This window comes from Ascaphus truei, chromosome 3 (genome assembly GCF_040206685.1).
Source record: "Ascaphus truei isolate aAscTru1 chromosome 3, aAscTru1.hap1, whole genome shotgun sequence".
Lineage (NCBI taxonomy): Eukaryota > Metazoa > Chordata > Amphibia > Anura > Ascaphidae > Ascaphus > Ascaphus truei.
The window spans coordinates 103344527-103364828 of NC_134485.1; the positions used below are offsets into that span (position 1 = coordinate 103344527).

General features: G+C 43.5%; 1 protein-coding gene across 19 annotated transcripts in view; it reads left to right on the plus strand.

Moving 5' to 3' along the window:
* The window catches only part of MYO18A (myosin XVIIIA), a 207796-nt gene that overhangs the window by 149509 nt on the left and 37985 nt on the right, over nucleotides 1-20302 (plus strand). For all 19 annotated transcript variants that reach the window (XM_075594641.1, XM_075594644.1, XM_075594629.1 and 16 more), the window contains 8 exons: nucleotides 775-885; nucleotides 1144-1248; nucleotides 1419-1565; nucleotides 2551-2664; nucleotides 8604-8720; nucleotides 10117-10200; nucleotides 14387-14524; nucleotides 15559-15744. In XM_075594641.1, coding sequence (XP_075450756.1) covers nucleotides 775-885; nucleotides 1144-1248; nucleotides 1419-1565; nucleotides 2551-2664; nucleotides 8604-8720; nucleotides 10117-10200; nucleotides 14387-14524; nucleotides 15559-15744 — 1002 coding nt within the window. The remainder of the gene's footprint in view (nucleotides 1-774; nucleotides 886-1143; nucleotides 1249-1418; nucleotides 1566-2550; nucleotides 2665-8603; nucleotides 8721-10116; nucleotides 10201-14386; nucleotides 14525-15558; nucleotides 15745-20302) is intronic.

The window sequence follows — 20302 nt, forward strand, 5'->3', positions numbered from 1 at the left end:
CTCCGTTCCTGTACCCTCAGCACTTACAGCCCTCCGCTCATTGCTTATTTCATCTCTTTGTAGGAAATGTAGCCTGGGGCCTACTGTATACACAGGCATTTTGCAGCTTCCTCTCTGGGCCAGTCATTCTACCGTAGTGCCCACGAGGGGTGTTTTATGGATATACTTATTTCCATTTGGATGTTACCATTACGTGCCTGGCCAATGACTGAAAATAGCTCTACTGCAGAGGATAGAGGAAGAGGTAGTGTGATCTGAAACATCGAGCTATATTACCTCTTAGCAGTGAAATAATCATTTTCTGATCACAATACCAACATTTCAATCCCTGATGCTCATTTTTCAATACCCACTCTATTTTTCTTTTTTTAAAACATATACTTTGGTTGCTGCCACAATAACAAATGTTTACATGGTCTCTACAGTGATTTAGCGTTTTTTAGGAGGTAGAAAAAGTGTGGCATTGTCATCTGTCAGTCATATAGCCACATCTATAGCTCTGCTTGATCGTCTATTCTCACTTTTGCTCAGCCACATAGCGCTTTACATCAGTAATAGATGCAATAACGTAACATGAGACATAATGGGAATAAGCACTCCAAACATAAAAGTAAACATTAGGAAAACGAGCCCCTGCCCCAAAGAGTTTGCAATGGAAGTGATTTCTTGTGAACCCACTGGGAGGATAGGTAAGAGGGAGCATAGACGGGCAGTGGCTGTGTCATCTATGGAAGTCACAGAAGTGACATTAAACCGCTTGCTGTTTGTCCCCAGGCTAAACTGCGTCTAGAAATGGAGATGGAACGGCTCAGACAGTCAAACTCTAAGGAGCTGGAGGGCAAAGATGAGGAAGTGGAGGACATTCGGCAGTCCTGCCAGAAAAAGGTACCTTCATAGACAGTCATTGTTGCTTTTGTGAGTTACTAGTTGAGCATTGTCTACTTGTCCATCACTAGCTGGTCAGTGGGCCCTTTGCCCTCTTCACCAGCTGGTTATTGGGCCTTTCATCAATGTAATAACACATCTGTTGCCTCTTCACTCTCTTGGAGCTCTGATTGTTGAATTTGTTTTTGTTTTTCCTCTACATTTTTAACTAATGTGTATTGCAACCATTTTTTCCCTTTTGTTTTCTCCTGGTAACAGCTGAAGCAGATGGAAGTGCAATTAGAAGAGGAATATGAGGATAAGCAGAAGGTCTTGAGGGAGAAGAGAGATCTGGAAAGCCGGCTAAGTGCTGCGAGCGACCAGGTAAGGCGCCGGAGGGGGGAGAAGCTCATATACATGTATTCTCTCCAACCACTACTGTAACTGCCCAGTGTCAGGTTTTTGGAAGCTTAATAGCAGAAGAATTATAAATCCGTGAAGCAGAGGACTCCGCTGAGGGATTCTCACAATTAAATTCTGGTGGTGTCTTTTAGGTTGGCAAGCGTGACTTTGAAACAGAGAAGCGCCTACGAAAGGATCTAAAGAGGACAAAAGCCCTGCTTGCTGATGCCCAAATCATGCTGGACCACTTGAAGAATAACGCCCCCAGCAAGCGTGAGATTGCACAGCTCAGGAGCCAGGTACTGGCACTCGTGCCTTATTATCTGCCAAAGCAGTTCTTCTTGAGAGCAAACTTGAGTGCATTGCGCCCATGTCCGTCTTATAACCAGTCACCTTATGGCCAATAGTTACTAAGCGGTGCTGTGCTCTTCTAGGGCTGGAAACTTCTCACGGCCTATTCAATTGAATGGACCAACAAGGAGTCTTCCAGTGCCAGAAGGTTTCTTATAGAGAGACGCCACTGAGTAAATACAGTACTATGCGGCTCGCAAGAGAGAAGTCCCTCATTCCTTGTCTGTACGTTCTACCTTAATTACACTTTCATTGAGGGCGTTTAAACTTGAGTTGCAAAAAGTTGGCTATGGCACTATGGCTAGTGCGGTGGTAGAGTTTTAATTTGAAAACAGCTTTTGTAGCATTGCACCTAGGCTTACTTCGTGATCTAAAACGGTTTAGAGCACCTTTACAGGGGAATTCACCTCAAAACAGTACGTCCATGTAACAAACTAAAGCTTACAGGGAAGAGGTATGAAATACTTGGGTATATTTTACTATTTCCAAAGAGATCATAGTGCAGGGGAGATGGCTATTAGTGATCCGGAATGCCTTTCCCACCCTTGTGCTGAAGCACAGGAAACACTTCTGAAATTCTGTTTATCTAGATTCTAGAACGTAGTTTACCAGGAAAGATACATTGAGATAGGAATTTTTTTTTCAAGTACGTTCTGGGATACAACACGGTGAAACAGTATAAAAAGACACACGACCACTGCTAACATGTTTGATGTGCAATAGTACATAACACTTGAATTTTCTGATAGTGCTTTGATTTTTAAGTAAAATATGCATTGGCTGGCAATAAATCACTCTAGGGTAAGTCTTTTTCATGCGGTCACTGGTCTTTCGTGGGTATATAGCAGGCACTGGTTAAGTGCTGCTTGGTGGCACTCATGGTTGCCAGCATCTCTCCCGTTTTATTGACAAATCCCCTTGTTTTTTGCACAGCTGGAGGAGTCTGAATTCACCAGTGCGACCGCAGTGAAAGCCCGGAAGTCCATGGAAGTGGAAATTGAGGATATGCACCTTCAGATCGATGACCTCTCCAAAGCCAAGACAGCGGTAAGAAGCCAAGCCTTCCTTTGGCACCTCCATCTTACTTTCTCTCTGGTCTCGTGGAAATGCTGCCCTCTTACATTGCAAAACTGCAGAGGAAGCTTGGTGTGATAGAGGGAAACCGGTAAATGAGGGCTATAAAACAGTTTGTGCATATAAGGGATACCATAGCACAGGGAAAGTGTAAAGAACTGAGGACATGACGTCCTTTCCATTGGGATAATGCGCACAGCGCTTCAGATGCAGAAGCTGCCACTCGGTGAGCTGCAGTATTATTATAGCCAGACAGACATTGGCGGACAAGCTTGCCAGGTTAGCAATGTAAAAGGTGAAAGGAAGCAGAGGTACGGAAGTGCTGTTACTTTGCAAATTCTATACATGTTGCTAAGTGGAACAGCACCTTCAGTGTCCAATTATTTCCGAACCTAACTGTATAAATATATATAATATCAGTTCTGTAGCATTAGATAAGTATTTTTGTATTCAACTCTTAATGCTAATTTTATTGTTTTAAAGCATCCTTTGCTTTCTATAGCAGGTTTTAGCACATCTCCCAGCAGTGCAAGATATTTCCTGTGTGATAATTTGTTGCCGATGTTCCCAGCAGTTTGAGCTGCAAACTGTAGCAATAGATAATGTTACCTCAATAAATAGTAATATCAGGATGCATTGTAGTTGCTGAGTTCCACTGACTGAAGGTAGTATTACTGCTTTAACTTTATTGTGCACCAATTAAAAGCGCCACGTGTGACTTGGCATAAACCTTGGAAGACAAAGAACAATTGTACTAAATACATGAAAGCTGTGAAGCAAGTGACGCAGACCCTATAAAAAACCCTTTTTCACTAAATGACCGTATGGGGTTAAAGTCAACATGACATCCTGTGTGAAGGGAAAATGTAGCCCCCGGTATGACAAAACTGGTAATGAGTGTCAACCTCCAGGCCGTGACAAGGGTCTTCCAATGAGCTTGGTCTGAGGCTGCGTCCATGGAAGGACAGGCAGCGCTGAGCCCCTGCATCCTCAATGAGGATGTCTTGAGACGGGGCTCACGCGAGCGTCCGCAGGCCTGCTCAGGAGTTGGATTTTTCAGCCGACAGCCAAAGCTGTTTTTCAGCGCGCTGTCGGCTGAAAACATCCAATCACAGCAAAGCAGCGTCAACGTCACAGTGCCGTGGTGTCGGCGCTGTCACGTTGACGTCGGTGCGTCGCGGGCTATTGGCCCAGCGACATCACTGCCCCGCCTCCGATCACGCACACTGGCTCGCCTGCTTGTCCATGAAATCGCACAGGCTTCAGCAGGCGAGCCTCAGCGTCAGCACAGCACTGCTCCCCCCTCTATGGACGCAGCCTTACTCTTCACCTCTCCACTGCCGAAGGGCCTGCAGCACTTTGGGTTTTAAGCCTGTGTGGCGGTAATGGGTTAATTATGCCAAAGAGCAGGGGGGGCAGGGACAGCCAGCCTCAGAATTACATTTTCATTTAAATGGGGCTTAATACATTTTGCCCATTAGATTCCTCCAGCCTTTTTTTTTTTACCCAGCAGTAATAAGATAGATGATAGCGTGTCTGAGCCAGGGAAGTCGTTCTGCTTTGGAATTAGGTGCTAATAGATTCATTAACTTTCTGAAGCTTGCATTATTCTCTCTTTATTAATGGCACCACCCCTTTCCCTCCCTCCCTCTTTTCACTCGCTATACATAGCTTTAATGCACTATGCTGTGTGTTAACCCTTTGTCGCTTGATAACCCATTTGAGTGCTTTGTCCTTCAAGCAGCACAGGCAGGGCTTCCGGGTGGGACAAATGGATATGGCTAGGTTCTCCTGTGTTGTGTTGGATACATCCGAGCCCTTCCAGTGGTTTTTACTGGATACACCCATATGCCTCTATGGTGGGAAAGCAGACGGCTGTATGCACCAGGGATCCCCTGCATTGAGCTTGAATATGTTCAAGAGATTCCCTCTGGGTTTCGAGCTGGATGTACGCCGGATCCAGGACCACTTCAGAGGGAGCGGACATAACAAACCCTCCCCTGGGGTCTGAAAGACAGAGTTGGAGGATGACAAAGACCTCGAGGCTCTCCGCAGCAAAGAATAGTCACTTCCCCCCCCCACCCCCTCACTCACCAAGACATTTCACAGACACCAGACCAGTCGACATAATGCAGACATCTCCCTCAAAACATGGTCAGTTAGTGGAAGATGAGTAATTGTTATCCTACATAGCAGTGGTTTTCAGACACATTTTAGGAATGACCATGGAATTAACAAACATTGTTAATTCACTTTGATTACATACAGGTAGACCTGTATGGGGATGAATAAGAGGCATGCTTGGGGTTTCCAAAGTAGAGGGTTAAAAACTACTGCTTAACAGTGTCTCATTGATAAGATCTTTGTTCATCCCTAGTATCTGACCTGTGTACTTAGATCCATCTGCAGTGACAGTGAGCCACTATAATATTCAGCGCCACATCAAATGCCCAAAAACATCTGTAACGGGTGTTCCCCCGCCCTCTGGGAGATTTCACTGTTACCTGGTGGTGTTGTGCTGCTCACCTGCTAGGCTTACAGGACTGGTGAGCGTCCGCCGATGTAGTGGGGAAGACAGGACAGGCTTTAGGGATCTTCCCAGTTCTTTATGGGTGCAGCGCCTCCATTCCCAGCAGGCCCCAGCAGAGCCGGGTGCAGTTCCTGCAGGAAAACCCTCTTGCACTCCCCCTGATAAACTGCAGTCTCAGGCAGGAGTATAAAACAACGGGTGGCTCTTTATTCTTCATACAGCATACCAACATGTACACTCTTTTCTCTCCCTCTGGTCCCTGGAATCAACCCCCAGGGTTTGGGTCCTCAAAGGTCTATCCTTTGCTCCTTTAATCCCCTGGTCGAGTAAGGAGTTGTATCCCAATCCCCTGAGGGAGGGGAAGGAAGGTTGCCAGTGCCCTGGCTCCACACTTCCAACACCTCAGAACCACTAAATTTGGGTCTGCATTCCCTTTTGTATCAAAGGGGAGGGTCCTAGGTCTAAGCCCCTGATAGGGCAGCACACAGGCCTTAGACCCACCCCCTTTGTCACTCAAGGGAGTTAATTACTGCTGCAGCAGCAAGGGCATAGATTTAACCCTAACACTGCCTGCGCTGGTACCTGGGCTTATGTGTTGGGGCAGATTAGTAGCCAAGAGGATACAGTACATGGCTACACATCGTAAATCATATATTTCCCTAAAGTGGCTAAGCGATAACCAAACTCCTGAGGATCAACATTCCGGGGAGGAATGAGTTAGTTTATCTTGGCTCCTTCCCACTCAGATCTGATGGGCACAGGTCCACCCAACACTTCCCACTGGGCGTTCACAGCTGCTGCCATTCCATGAAGCAGCTGGCAAACATTTTGCATGCACCCTATGTTTATTCACGGCACATTGTTCCAAACACTCTGCCAGCACCATGAGAAGCAGTATGGGCATGTTTAAGTCCTTTAAAATCATTTTTTTTGATATTGCTTTGTGGGGGGGGGGGGGGGGTTCTTTTAGGAACTCTCTGGGAGTTAACCATTAATGTTCAACATATAGAATAGAAATTGCTTCATTTTCCGATTTTACTCCCTCAAAATCGGGGTGCAAGGCACATGGAAGTATAGGGGGCTAGTGATTAATTGTTCTTATTGCAAGCAACAATTGGAGACATTTAGAGGTGCACTTACAGTGAACATGTTTAAAAACTGGGATCCCCTGCAGTCTCTTGGACTGTTTTATGAGGGGTGTACAACTGTTTGGTCATAAAACAAAACCAGTTCTGGCAACAGTGGAAGAGACTCTGCCACTGTAGTCTTGAATCGCAATGTAAGTCCTTTATGACAGTGTTTTTGTGAGAGGTCACCCTTTTCCTCCTCTGAATGAGCTCAGTTTGTCTGACAGGTGGTGTTATTGTCATTGATGAAGAGATGTCGAGGAATCCTATGCACCTCCCCCCACCGCATTCAGACGTGTCAGGGCTGGCCCTTACAGACAATATATTTGTGTATTCCCAAAGGATTTTTGCTTAAACAAATAACTTGCTAACATTAAAAAACGAACAAGAAGACATTCCTAAAACAGAATTCTTTAGATACCTCCAAATCCGGGCATTCTATACCAAACACGCGGCACGTCCACCGCTGACGAATTTCGAAAAGCTCTGTGTGTTGGGTAATGACACACAGGGACTAACCTCTAGGATGTACAGAGAAGTGATCAATTCAGCTAATGAATATTCACAGAAATTATTTTTCATGGCCCAGTGGGAGTCGGACTTGGACAGGACACTGGAGTTAGAGGAGTGGATTGAGATATTTAATGCAGCAACCAAAAGTTCTATATGCACGACATAACGCATAAGAACGCATATAAGGTATTGATGAGGTGGTATCTCACTCCGGTAAAATTATCTAAGTTTGACCAGTGTTACTCCCCCTTGTGCCCTAAGCAATGTGGAGAGGCAGTGGACTTGTTGCACATGCTGTGGTCTTGCCCTCGTATAGCCCCCCTGTGGGAGCAAATTAGGAATTGGCTATAAAGGATTTTGGACCTCGAAATTCAGTTGGACCCCTGGCTCTTCTTGCTAAACAAGCCTGCGCAGGAGTTGCACAAATAAGTTGCACATTTTGCAATAGCCACCAGGTGCAAGATCGCAGCATTGTGGAATCCAATCACAATTCCATCGATTTGACAAGATTGGGAACCGAATTTGGTTTGTCTGCCAGATGGAGAAGTTGACGAGTTCCAAAAGGTCTGGTTGCCATGGCTGGCCCGGACAGATATCCAGGGAGTGAGCAATGCCACCATCTGGCTCTGATAGGATTAGGTGCGTTCTCCTTTGATTGATGGCAGTGGGTCTACAATTAGGAACGAACGCCGGGTCAAACGTCCACACAGCATTAGGTAGGCAGTCACCAATCAGGGATGGGTAGTGGGTAGTTAAGAACAGGAAGATGCTGAGGAATTACCGGGCGGGAACTGAAAAGAAGCAAACAGCAGTGTCCTTTAAGGGGATCACGATACAGAAACTTGGTGGCTCATCTCCCTCCCTCACCACCTTCCCCCCCTCCTCCCTACCCTTGATGACGTTTTGTGTGTTTTTGTGTCATTAGTTGTAGCTAAGACATGTACTTAAGAGAATTCAGATGTCAAAATGAATGACTGCCTGCTATGTCTTATGAAAAACTTCAATAACATTTTAAGTTGAAAAAAAAAAAATAACACCAAACAAGCCCTCATACAGAAATGGAGATAGAACGGTACTGACAACTTCCATTTTACGTAGGAAGTATTTGTATACGATGTCACTGTGTGATGCATGGTGACTTGCGATTTAACTCGAGTCTGGCACCGCATTTTGCTTGATTGAATGACACCGTGATCATATGAAGTCCAGTTGCTGCTCACCTTTGTATTGTATTGTGTGTCTTTATTTATATAGCGCCATTAATGTACATAGCGCTTCACAGTAGTAATACATGTGGTAATCGAATAAATAACAGATAATATAAATAACAGATCATGGGAATAAGTGCTTTAGACATAAAAGTAACATTTCGGAAGAGGAGTCCCTGCCCTGAGGAGCTTACAGTCTAATTGGTAGGTAGGGAGAACGTACAGAGACAGTAGGAGGGAGTTCTGGTAAGTGCGTCTGCAGGGGGCCAAGCTTTATGTATCATGTGTTCAGAATGTTCACAGTGCTATTCGTATGCTTCTTTAAGCAAATGTGTCTTAAGGTGGGTCTTAAAGGTGGATAGAGAGGGTGCTAGCCGGGTACTGAGGGGAAGGGCATTCCAGAGGTGTGGGGCAGTCAGTGACCAAGCTATGAATGTTCACCAAAAAGTGTCAACCGTTATTGTGTTACTCGGACATTACCTTTGTCTTCAAACTTTGCAAACCTGTTTTTCTGTCGCTCTTGGCCAATGGCAGCTGGAGGAGCAGTTAAGCCGCCAGCAGAGAGAGAAGAACGAGCTGCAGAGCCGGTTAGAGGAAGACCAAGAGGATATGAATGAGCTGATGAAGAAACACAAAGCAGCCGTTGCGCAGGTAACCTGCCTTCCCTTCTTCATTTACACATGAGAGCACCTGGTATGTTAGGCCGCGCTTATAGTGACGGCGACGCGACTGATGAAGTCACCTGTTGCTGTCGTCACCAGCTAAAGTTATAATTTGATTTGAAGCGACGTCACTTGCGACAAGTCCAGTGACATCACGAAAGGGGCGGGCCGCGGTCTCTGATTGGTTTAGAGCCAGTCACATGTGGCGACTGTCTCTAAAAAATCAAATAGACCCGGCTTCAAAAAAATTTGGTCGCTCCGTCGCACTTACTATAAGCGCTTGCGCCTGAGTCAATGTATTTGTTCGCCAGGCGCTATAAGCTACAACTTCGCTACCCTGAGTAGAGATATGAGGTAAAGCCTTCTTAAAAGTTTTCAGACTTGGTGAAATGTGGGCATTTGCGGTTAGCATAAAAGTGACCAAGCTATGAATGTTCACCAAAAAGTGTCAACCGTTATTGTGTTACTCGGACATTACCTTTGTCTTCAACCTTTGCAAACATTATGTTTTTTTTTTTTTTTTTTTTTTTTGCAAAAGTAGGTCAATATAGGTTAAAAATAAAAAAAGAGGCGAGATTCACAAAGAAATTGAGATGTCTGCATTTTTTTACTCTGTCAAAACACAATTAAATTTTGCGTGAACGTACTGCGTTTTGCAAATACATGGTTACTGTGGAGAAGTGAAGCAGGACATTTCATCCCTATACCTTGTGATAATTTGCTTTTGTAATAATACTTTATTGTCTAGCAATGCTGGTGTGTACATATACAGCTAGTACAATACAGGCACGATCAATCCCTGCCCCGACTAGCTCACAGTCTAATATTTGGCATCAGAGATTCAGAGGATATGAAGCGAATTGGCTAAGATCTTGTGCACTGGACTTCCACTTTAAAGACCAGCACCGTAATCACCTCTCCGATATATTTATTTTAGTTGCGAGTCGTCATCTTTCATCTCCTACAGCAGAGCTCACTATATGAAGTGTTCAATGTGAAAATAATAGCTGCTTTTGCTCGATCAGAGTTTCCTAAGGGCCTGCCACTGGGTTGTACAGTGCCCCGGCCTGCAGATCAGATTATTGCATGTTGCGCTGAATACTTTGCCTGTTTGAGCAGAATCTGCTGCTTAGAAACATCCCCGTTTAATTAAATGCACAACTTTATCAATAGATTAACTGCTTGTAATGTAAATAAAGAGAATCGATTTCTGCTGCCGCCCGGTCAGCTCAGCCTTAGAGCCCAGGGGAGCCAGCGTGGGCTGGTGTTTTTATTATTATTATTATTGCTGACGTGCTGGGTGAACGGTTTCTTGCTTTTTAGAAGGGACGGACGCACTTTGCTGTTGAGCAGCCTAACACAGCTTGTCATTGTCTATCTCTCAGTCCTCCCGAGACCTGGCTCAGATCAATGACCTGCAGACTCAGCTGGAGGAGGCGAGCAAAGAGAAGCAGGAGATTCAGGAAAAGGTAAGGAAAGTCCAGGGGGCATTGCTGGTCCCATCTTCAAGGTGAGCTCGTTCCCTGCCATAGGTGCCACCCTCGCGTTGTACCAGCGCAGGAGATAAAGAGTGCTGTGTAGGGCCCAGTCACCGCTGAGTGAAAGCCATAGTTAACAATGCTTGGTGAAACCTGGACGGAGCTGCGAGGGCTCACACACAGCAGCTGCAAGGAGTTCAAGTTACTTTTAGTGTGCTACTAACTAGCTGGAAGCACGAGCGCGGATTCAACCCCCTTTCTCCACAGTTAACAATGCACTTTAATACAGTGATGGTGGTAGGCTTAGTCTCTCACGGGGAAGCTCTCGTTAGGAGGCTGCAGGAGATGGAGATGACTATTTTGCCTACCTGAATGTAACTTCTTTTGGAATAGCACAATCCTGCATGGATTTGCACCTCTACACAATTCACCATATTCCGTCTGATGTCCCAAAAAAATGACAACTCAAATATTTATTTAAGTCTTATTGTACATATACTTTTTTTTTCTACTTACTCTTTGAGGTAGTCTTGAAATATTATAGGGGACACATGTATGTATGTATATATACATATATATCTATTTATATAGCACCATCCAGGTTCATATCGCTTTAAAATACACGTATTATCACAATTTGAATAAGTACATCAGGCATAAAACAATAGGAAAAGGAGTCCCTGACCTGAAGAACTAACTACCGACATGTGACTTTGAGATATATAATGTATATGTATATTCCAGAAGAATAATACAGGCAAATTGTAATAATTCGTATCTGAGACACTTAGCGATAACGTAACTTTCCCAAGATAACACAGCTCAGGCTGAATTGAACTCTCAAATGCATTATTTTCTGCCTGTGTAAAACTAATAAAAGCAATATGGTTTATGTCGTTAGGGTTTTAGCCCTGCACACGTGTTACATTGTGACACAAACGGCAACATTTGTAGGCAAGGTGCCGGCCGGCTGCGATTGAAACACGTTTGAGGCCCCAGGGATACAGAGGCGCAATGTGCTTGTCAGAGATATGGGAGTTCACAAGCAGGGAGGGGGCAGGGTTAGGTTGCCATTAAAGGTACAGTTCTGGTCTCCTCAGCATGGCGTTTTATCAGCGCTCTCGCTGTTGAGCTTGATATGGTTTCTCAGGCAGCAGGAGACTGGATGGTGTGAGGCAGTCATCAGGAAGCACATTAAGCATGTGTGAGGGAACAGTCGCACAGCGCATTACACATCATCCTCCCATTAGACAGATTCAACAGAGAGGTAGAAATGCGTTCAACTAACCCAAACCGGGCGTCAACACATTATTTGCTTTAACCTGATGTGTCAACGTGCCGATGTGAAGCCCCTTTGCTGCCAGATGACCTCAGCTTCACAGCTCTTTTTAAGTGGTCCCTGAAGTGTGTACATTTGGGAGACGGGGAGGGAGCGAGAGGACATCACAATGATTTCCCCATTGCTTGTGTCCTTGTTTACTCCCTCCCAAAAGTTGCACGTTTTAGGGCCATATTACCTCATAATTGACGTTTGCTACAACCATGTTCCTATCTTGAGCTCTCTATCTTCCACAAGAGTCCCCCATACGCCTTCCCTAGCCAGGTCACCGTTGCCTTGTCCCATTCCAGGAGCCGTGGGCTGCACTGCCCACGATCAGAATCCACCTTTCAGTGCATTCCAGCTACACTGCAGTGCAGAGATCATAAGTGCTGGGACTGGGGACTAACTCATCCATTAGTCTCCTGTCACTTGCTCTCTCTCGAAAATCTGCAACCAAAACAAACTCAACCATTAAAGCAGAAGTGTCTGCTGTTTGCAGTGCTTTTTTTTCACCATAATTGGCAGTGTAGTTGGCATTATGTGACCCTAGCACAATCACTGCAAACCAACTCCTGTTACTGAGCATGGGTTAGACCAGCGGTGGGCAACTCTAGTCCTCAAGGGTCACCAACAGGTCAGGTTTTCAGGATATCCCTGCTTCAGCATCGGTGGCTAATTGAGCCACCTGTGCTGAAGCAGGGATATCCTGAAAACCTGACCTGTTGGTAGCTCTTGAGGACTACTGTAGTTAGCTACCCCTGGTATAGAATCATGCAGACAGTTTGACCTGCCAATTGCATGTCCGGGCATGTGCCATACATTTGCAGTCGCCATTTAGAGAAAGCACAGTATAGAAGGTGATTGAGAAGGATCAAAAGGGGCCAGCTAAAAGTTCATTACTCCAATGCAAATTGTAGCATTGACCTGATAGTTTCAAATTAATGAGGCATACTGTAGTTTAATCTATGATCACACACGCTTCAAACGTCAGGATGAGCCTTACAGGGATCGCGGGCAGTTGGGCTGAAACATTGATCCTGCTTATTTTTTTTTAATATATGTGATAATACATTTAACTCTGCATCATTAATTTGTGGACACTGCCTATCTTTGAATGTGCTACACAAAGCCAAAAGGGAAATAACTCGGGCACAAATAGTCATTCACTAAGATGCAGAATTAATGTGGGTGCCTTTGGGTTGTAGGAAAGCTCGAGGCTCTGGGTAGATATACGTTCATTTAAATAATATGTTGTGGGGCCCCCTGTCCTAGCCTCTTGCCTTATTTTGAAGCAATGTGGAGTATTATCACGTAGTTCAAGTTGTCTAAACCTTCCACTTTGAGTGCCAAAGTCCAGAAAACAAAAGGCCCCCTGAATAATTGAACCTCCCGAACCCTGGTGCTGATCCAAAACCTCTCGTTCCGTTCATGCCGATAACATTGAACAGATAGTAATTTTTTTTTTTTTAGATGAGGGAGAACTTGATTATTAAAAGCTGTTTAAAGCCTGTTACAGCGGGAAGGATCCCCAGCAGTGAAGGATCTTTTGCTCCACTCTCAACCTGTAGTAACCTGACCGTAACTGTCTCTGACAGAACAGCAGGTACTGAGGAAGCTACCCATGACCCCCTCTCTGCGGCTTCCGCTTACAGTTCATTCACTTAATAGATTCATCTTTTGTAATTAAGAGCTGTGTTGAACTGCTTTAGTGAAACCAAGTAAATAAAGCACATTAAGTAATTTCCAGTCGATATTCTGCATGGAGGAAGGAGGGGCAGAAACTTCCACAGTGGTGGATTGATACAGGCTGCAAAGAACACAGTGTCAATACATTATAGATTTTTCTTTTGTCTTTTTTTTCCCTTTCTTTTTTATCCCTTCCTTTTTAAACGCCCTCTCCTGTCTATCTCATGATGTATTTCCCCTAGACATGCTCACGGTGTTCTGTCTATCACCCTGCAGTATCTCTGCCTTTTGTTTCCCAGCCCTTTCTCTCTCTTTCTCCCTCCCCAGTAATCAGGGCAAAGAAGTTCGTTAGCAGATATGTATTTCCTCCTTACTGATATTGCACAGTCTCTTCAGCGACCTATCTGCTCTGTATTTCTCTTCCCATGGCGTGTCTAAAGTGAAGATGAATTGTAGCATACTTCCACACCCAACTGATCGTCTGTGCCGTATGCTTCTGAAAAGTTAGGGATCCTTTCTATTTCTGTTCTAAGTACACAAAGATAACCGGAGAGGAAGGAGGATGGGGACTGTACAGTAGGTGGAGGAATTATTACGAGGGAATATGGCCCTGATACTGGCAACTATTGGGAAGACGTAAACAAGGACTGGAAAGAGGAGAGACAATCCATGGGAAAAGCAACAAGGGAGATGTCCTTACCCCTCTTCTCAATTGTACAGACTTCAGTGACCACTTGTGGATTTTAAGTAGCTGTTACCTTTGCAACCCAGATTGTACCTAGTATGCTCATGGGAACTTGACTTCACTTACATGCGTGTCGTGTCCCTGCTACATTCTTTAATGTGTGGAGTGATGTATTTCTTCTGGGAATATAGAATGTAGGAAAAATGGGTATTTACAATATTTAAAAATAAGGGATGTTTAAAGCAACCGTTTGCTTCTGTCGGTCCCCTGTTACTCCATCAGGAGTATTAATGAAACTACCTGTTTGGTATATTAATTCAAATAAGTAAAAAAAAAAAAAAAAAGTATTTATTCTCATCTTACTACTATTTCACAGCACTAGGTGCAGTACTTATAATTCCTTATGGGTTGGTGACACGCTAAAAAATTGGATTGGTTTATTCATAGTGCATGTGCCTGTTTTACGTGTGACCCTCTTTATCTAGTTACAAGGTCTGCAGAGTCAGCTCGAGTTCCTGGAGCAATCCATGGTGGATAAGTCGGTGGTCAGCAGGCAGGAGGCCAAGATCCGTGAGCTGGAGACACGTTTGGAATTTGAGAGGACCCAGGTGAAACGCATGGAGGTAAGTACAACCCAAGGCACCTAGATATTAGGCTCATTAAAAATGATTAACACAGTCGCTGCCATAGGCACACAAAGAGTTTACCTTACATTATTTAAGCAAATGCGGTATTTAGGTACATGTCATGAGGTAGACTCCTTTTGGCTTTTCTCTTCATAATTGGAGGAGTTGGCACTTGCGCAATGCTTATTAAGCACTTCTTCCCCCAGTCTTCTTTTGTCTTGACCGGTCGGTGTCAGAGACCAGACTAAACACCAATACGCGTTGCATTTGGCTCACCGTCTGTAGAGTGAACCGCACTGTTGTCAGATATGGTGATGAGATTTTTTAATGTAGTGACAAAAAGCTATAGTATTTCTAAACCTTAAAAACATCAAGCAATATGCAATGCATTCTGCATTCAGTGGGAGCTACTTTGAGGTTCATGATTAACAGAGACATAGAATTAAACAGTCATTTTAAAGAGGCCGTCATAAGGGCAAAGTTATAAAGCATTCTTCCTGAATTTAAAACAGGAGCCCCCATCAATAAACCACTCAAACATTTCTGCAACATAAAAAGCTTAAGGAGTTGCTCTTTTTTGCATTTGAACACTGAAGTGACAGCTTTGATCTTCAAATGCTACTTTTTCATTTGCACATGATAATAACATTTCAGCTTTCCTTCCAGTAACCCCTACAACCAAATTCCATTAAGTAGAAGAACAATCAGGTGTAATGCACTTTCCACTTCAGTCATGTATGCCAGGACTGCCGCTAGCAAACATCTAATCTCTTAAGAAAACAAAACTAGACAAAGCAAGTTTCAATAAATTCTCCATCTCCAGATGCGATACAAGCAAAGATTTATTACATACATAGTGTCAGCTCACGTCATTATGGAAAGATGGCAAACTCAAATGGCTTGGTGGCCACACTGAGCTTTTAGCTTTATTGTCAATCCGAGGCCTCTGGTAATGAAGCTTAGGGTTCACATTCCACCAGGGATTCTCAACTCCAGTCCTGTGCACATGCTGACCCTTCTTCTCCCGGCAGAGCCTAGTCACTCGCCTAAAGGAGAACATGGAGAAGCTCACAGAGGATCGGGACCAGCGGGCAGCAGCAGAGAACCGGGAGAAGGAGCAGAACAAGAGGGTTCAGCGGCAGATCCGAGACATGAAAGAGGAAACGGGAGAGCTGGCGAAAAAAGAGGCAGAGGCAAGCCGCAAGAAGCATGAGCTGGTAAATAAGGCAGTGGGACCTGTTCTTCCATGTACAAGGTGCTGCGTGTGTGTCTAAAATCACACTCACTGGGTTGTGTGTGTGTGTGTGTGTGTGTGTGTGTGCGTGCTCTCATGTTGTGTTACTGCATACATAGTTCTTAAATCTTGTGACTACAGGAGCATGGTACTGTCCATGTACAGTATGTCATATAATTGTTTAGGGACATTGTGGGTGCTTGACTCATGCCACAGTATACAGAGTTTCAAAACAGAGAGAGACAATTTTGTCAATTTGAGATTGACAAAAAATAAAAAGGTAGCAAATGTGATGAGAAGATAAAAAAGCCAATATTTGGTCCCAAAGCCCTGAGGAAGGTGCAGTGGGATCAAAACTTTGTCTATTTGTGGCAATGTTGTGATGCAATTGTTTTTCAAATTAGGGTTGTGATTTTTTTTGTTCTTATGTTTTGAAGGGTTATTATACATGCATACTGTGTGGTTACTTAAAAAGCAGAGGGGCGCATGCCTAGAGGAGTAGCTTCCAGGATTAGCTCAGTGGAAGCACACAAAATAGAGCATATCTACAGTAGCTTAAAATGTACCAAAATGTAAGACTCTTGAGGCTAACTTACCTAAGAACATCTCGAGAATGCCTCTGAAACCAAAAAGACAGGGCTTGCCTGAAGTTTCTAGCTTTTTCCAGAGAAATACCTCACAAGCATTCGAGACAGAACAAGGTGGCTCTTCCTGCCCTCTCTCGCGCGTGTCATCAGTGTCGGACCCGGAGAGAGACAGTGAGCAGATGATCACTTGGAAAGAAGTAGACTAATTTCTCACAAACATAACCTACGCATTTCACACTGGGCTACAAAAGGCTATTGCAGGTTTCAAGCAGGACATGGCAGCTATGAATGAACGCAATGGCAGAGCTGGAACGCAAGATGGCGGATGCTCTGCAGTGGCATTCGAGCACAGACAACATGCTGAGAATGTCAGATGAAATAAATAGCCTTAATGGACCGGCTGAAAACCGGGAACATAGAGAAAATCTCTGAATCAAAATATACTGGAATCGATGAACGAATGTAAATCTGCAGGCATATCTGATAAAGCTCTTATCAATCGTCCCTGACTTATTTGAGGAAGAAATGCTCATGGATACTGCACACAGGGCACTGGGTCCAAAAATAAGAGAGCCTGAGAAACAAAGAGATGTAATTATTAAGTGCCACTATTTCACTACGAAGTAGAAAATGCTCAACGCTAGTACAGTGAAGGGGGATATGGGATTCGAGAACTCCCATGTGCAGATCTTCCATGGTCAGGTCAGGTCTAAAATAGTAAAAAGAAGAGAACGTGAAAGAGGAAGGTATTAAATATAGGTGGAGATTTCCCTTTAGATTTTCAGTGTTAGAAGATGCGAAACAACTGTCAATAAAGTCAATCGAAGAAGCGGGGTGTACTTGCAGGAACGGTACAGAATTGTTGGGATGGATGCCAGAGTATATTGTCCTTGGGTACCAGGCTGAAGAGATTTAACTTACTTTGCAATTAAATGAACTGAGGCGAACCGACCGGAGACCGTTTTACCAACCAACCTGATAAGGCAGACAGGTAAGATGCAGAGGGCCTAACTCTGATGAAGGACACATAAGATCTTGGAATAGGTTGGCCGTGGTAGGGAACTTGAGAAGCGATAAACACTGAAGGGTGCAGATTTATACCCTGAAATGTTTTACTTGTAAAGTTCGTATTCCTTATAATATATACAGTAATGTGTTTACTTTTATTGTTCATCCTATATGAGCAGTAATGTTTGATACCATAAGATGTTATTGGAGCGAAAAACTCATCTTGTTATGTAAGTTAGATATTGCTAATAGAGATTGATGTGCATACTTTGTATAGAGGTCATAAGAAGAATGTATGCCATTTTACAGTATAATCGGCAGAAGTGAGTCAGAGTCCCCTAAACTCCTCACTGGTCATCGCTTTTATCCCTCCCCTGCACCTCTAGGCCTCCCATCTACCTGCCCCTATTTTTCCTAGTCTCCCTCCCACATTGCCACCCTCATGTGTCCTAATTATCCCCCCCATTGTTATTTTTCCACATAAGGAAAAAAGTTTGTCAGGAAGCCAAAAATTGCGCCGTAACACGAACAAAAACATGTGAAGAGGGTGTACTAAAAACGACTTATTCCCACCCGGAGAAACACACTGAAATGTTTCGCTCCCACGAGCTTTCTCAAAGTATGACAGGTACTGTAGTTCAAAACACTTAGTTTTTGGATGCTTTGCGAACCCGGAAGTAACATCCAGTTTTCGCGCTGCATATTCATGTGTGATGACGTCACCAGCGTCATCAGGTACTAAAAACAACAACAATAACTTTATTTAAATGAACAAACACATTGAACCATAAAAAACTCTAAAACAACAAATTAGAACATCTAATTCAAACAAAGTTTGAATACTATAGACTAAAAACAATCTAATATTTAATGAGTGGTTTCAGAAAAAACATTTAACAAATGATCCTGAACAAATGACTCATCCAATAACATTAATGAGACAAACATTACAACTTTGTGCAATGAATTGCCACTACTATAATTAATCTTGAGATTTGTGTCCAGAGCAGGATGCGTGTTATATAACTGAAATACACAAATCCATCATAAAAAGCAAAATTGCTCTAATTTATAAACTATGGACAATATCCCAATTTAGCTCCTATGGACAATATCCCAATTTTGTTTTAGGATATCAGAGTCAAAATAGTACATACATGTCTGTGCAATATGAACTAAAAAACATTTATTTATTGTACTACTAAGCGTAATTATACAACTATAATTTTAAAAATAAAAAAGAATTAGATCATTAAATGTATATGTTCATATGTACACCATCACACTACACCAATTTACACTTATAAGGAAAATTGCATTTGATTGAAATACCCATAAAACAGTCAAATCCATGATATGGCAAACTATGATCATATCAATTATAAATTGTAAATACAGACTATATATTATTAGGGCAGATCAATCAAATAATGCAGAAGGTGTATCACAACAAATGGGGAAAGAAAGAAAAGGAAACAAAGAGAGGGGGTAGGGAGCATAATGGCAAAGGAGGGGGGAGGGGGAAAAAAAGGGGAATAGGGAGGAAAGAGGGAAAGAAAAGTGGGGGGAAGGAGAGCGGAAAGGGGAAGGGTGGGTAGAAAAGGAGGAGAGGGGACGGGGAAAGGAGAGGGGAGGGGAAAGAAACCAAGAGGAATGAACATCAGGAAATGGAGAATCATAAGAAATTGCTACGGTCCCAGTCTGTATTTAAGCCTAATGGGACTCGTGTGCATAGGGTGAAAATCCAGTGCATTTCTCTTCTATCCAATTGAACTCATGTTCAATACCTTTGAAGGTAAACAAACTTGCATGACCTTTTGGACACATTGTAGCGTGTTTTGAAACAGGGTGATTGAGGTCCCCCTTTCTAATGAGTCTAAGGTGTTCCTGTATTCTTTGTTTAAGGAGGCATATAGTAGGTCCTACGTATTGCTTGCCACAGCCACAGGTAAGGAGGTATATGACAAATCGAGTGTTACAGTTGATAAAGGATTAATACCATAACTCTTACCTGTGAATGTGGACACAAATCTAGTAGATGTTTGCATAGTGGTGCAGGTAACACAATGACCACATCGGAAAGTACCTTTAGGTCTATGACCAAGTTGATTTTCTCTTGGTCAAACATGCTAGGCAACAAATAGTTGGCCAATGTCTTAGCCTTACTAAAGACAAATCTTGGTCCCTTAGCAACCAATGGGTTAATCATGGGGTCGAGCTGTAAGATCTTCCAATGTTTTCTAACAATAGTTTTTATTTCCTCCGACTGAGTACTAAATTGTGTTACAAATAGAGGAAGACCCATCTCGTTTTTAGCCTTTCTTTTCCTTTTCAATAAACTTTCTCTATCTATGTGTTGAACTTCCTGAAATGCTCTCTCAAGATCAACCGCTGTGTATCCTCTCAAGATAAATCTATTGAAAAGCTCACGGGATTGCTCCAGAAAAGTCTCATTGCTGGAACAATTCCTTCTCAAACGAAGGGTTAGATAAATGAAGTACTGTGCGCGCTGTCTCTCTAGATTTCTCCCTTATTTCTCGGGTAGAATCCTGCTCTTCCCTGCCGCTCCCAATCTCCCGTGATTAGCGGTGTATAATCAGTCACAAAACACACAAATAGGCGCTCCTATTTTTGTGTGCTTCTCAAACGAAGGAATTGTCCCTTTGGTATACCTTTTAGCAATGCTTTGGGATGACAGCTGTTGTTGTGTATAATTTGTATAGAGGTCATAAGAAGAATGTATGTTATTTTACAGTATAATCGGCACAAGTGAGTCCGAGTCCCCTAAACTCCTCACCGGTCATCTCTTTTATCCCTCTCCTGCATCTCTAGGCCTCCAATCTACCTACCCCTATTTTTCCTAGTCTCCCTCCCACATTGCCACCCTCATGTGTCCTAAATATCCTCCCCATTACCCGTCAGACCCTTAGCCTGGGGTTGGTATTC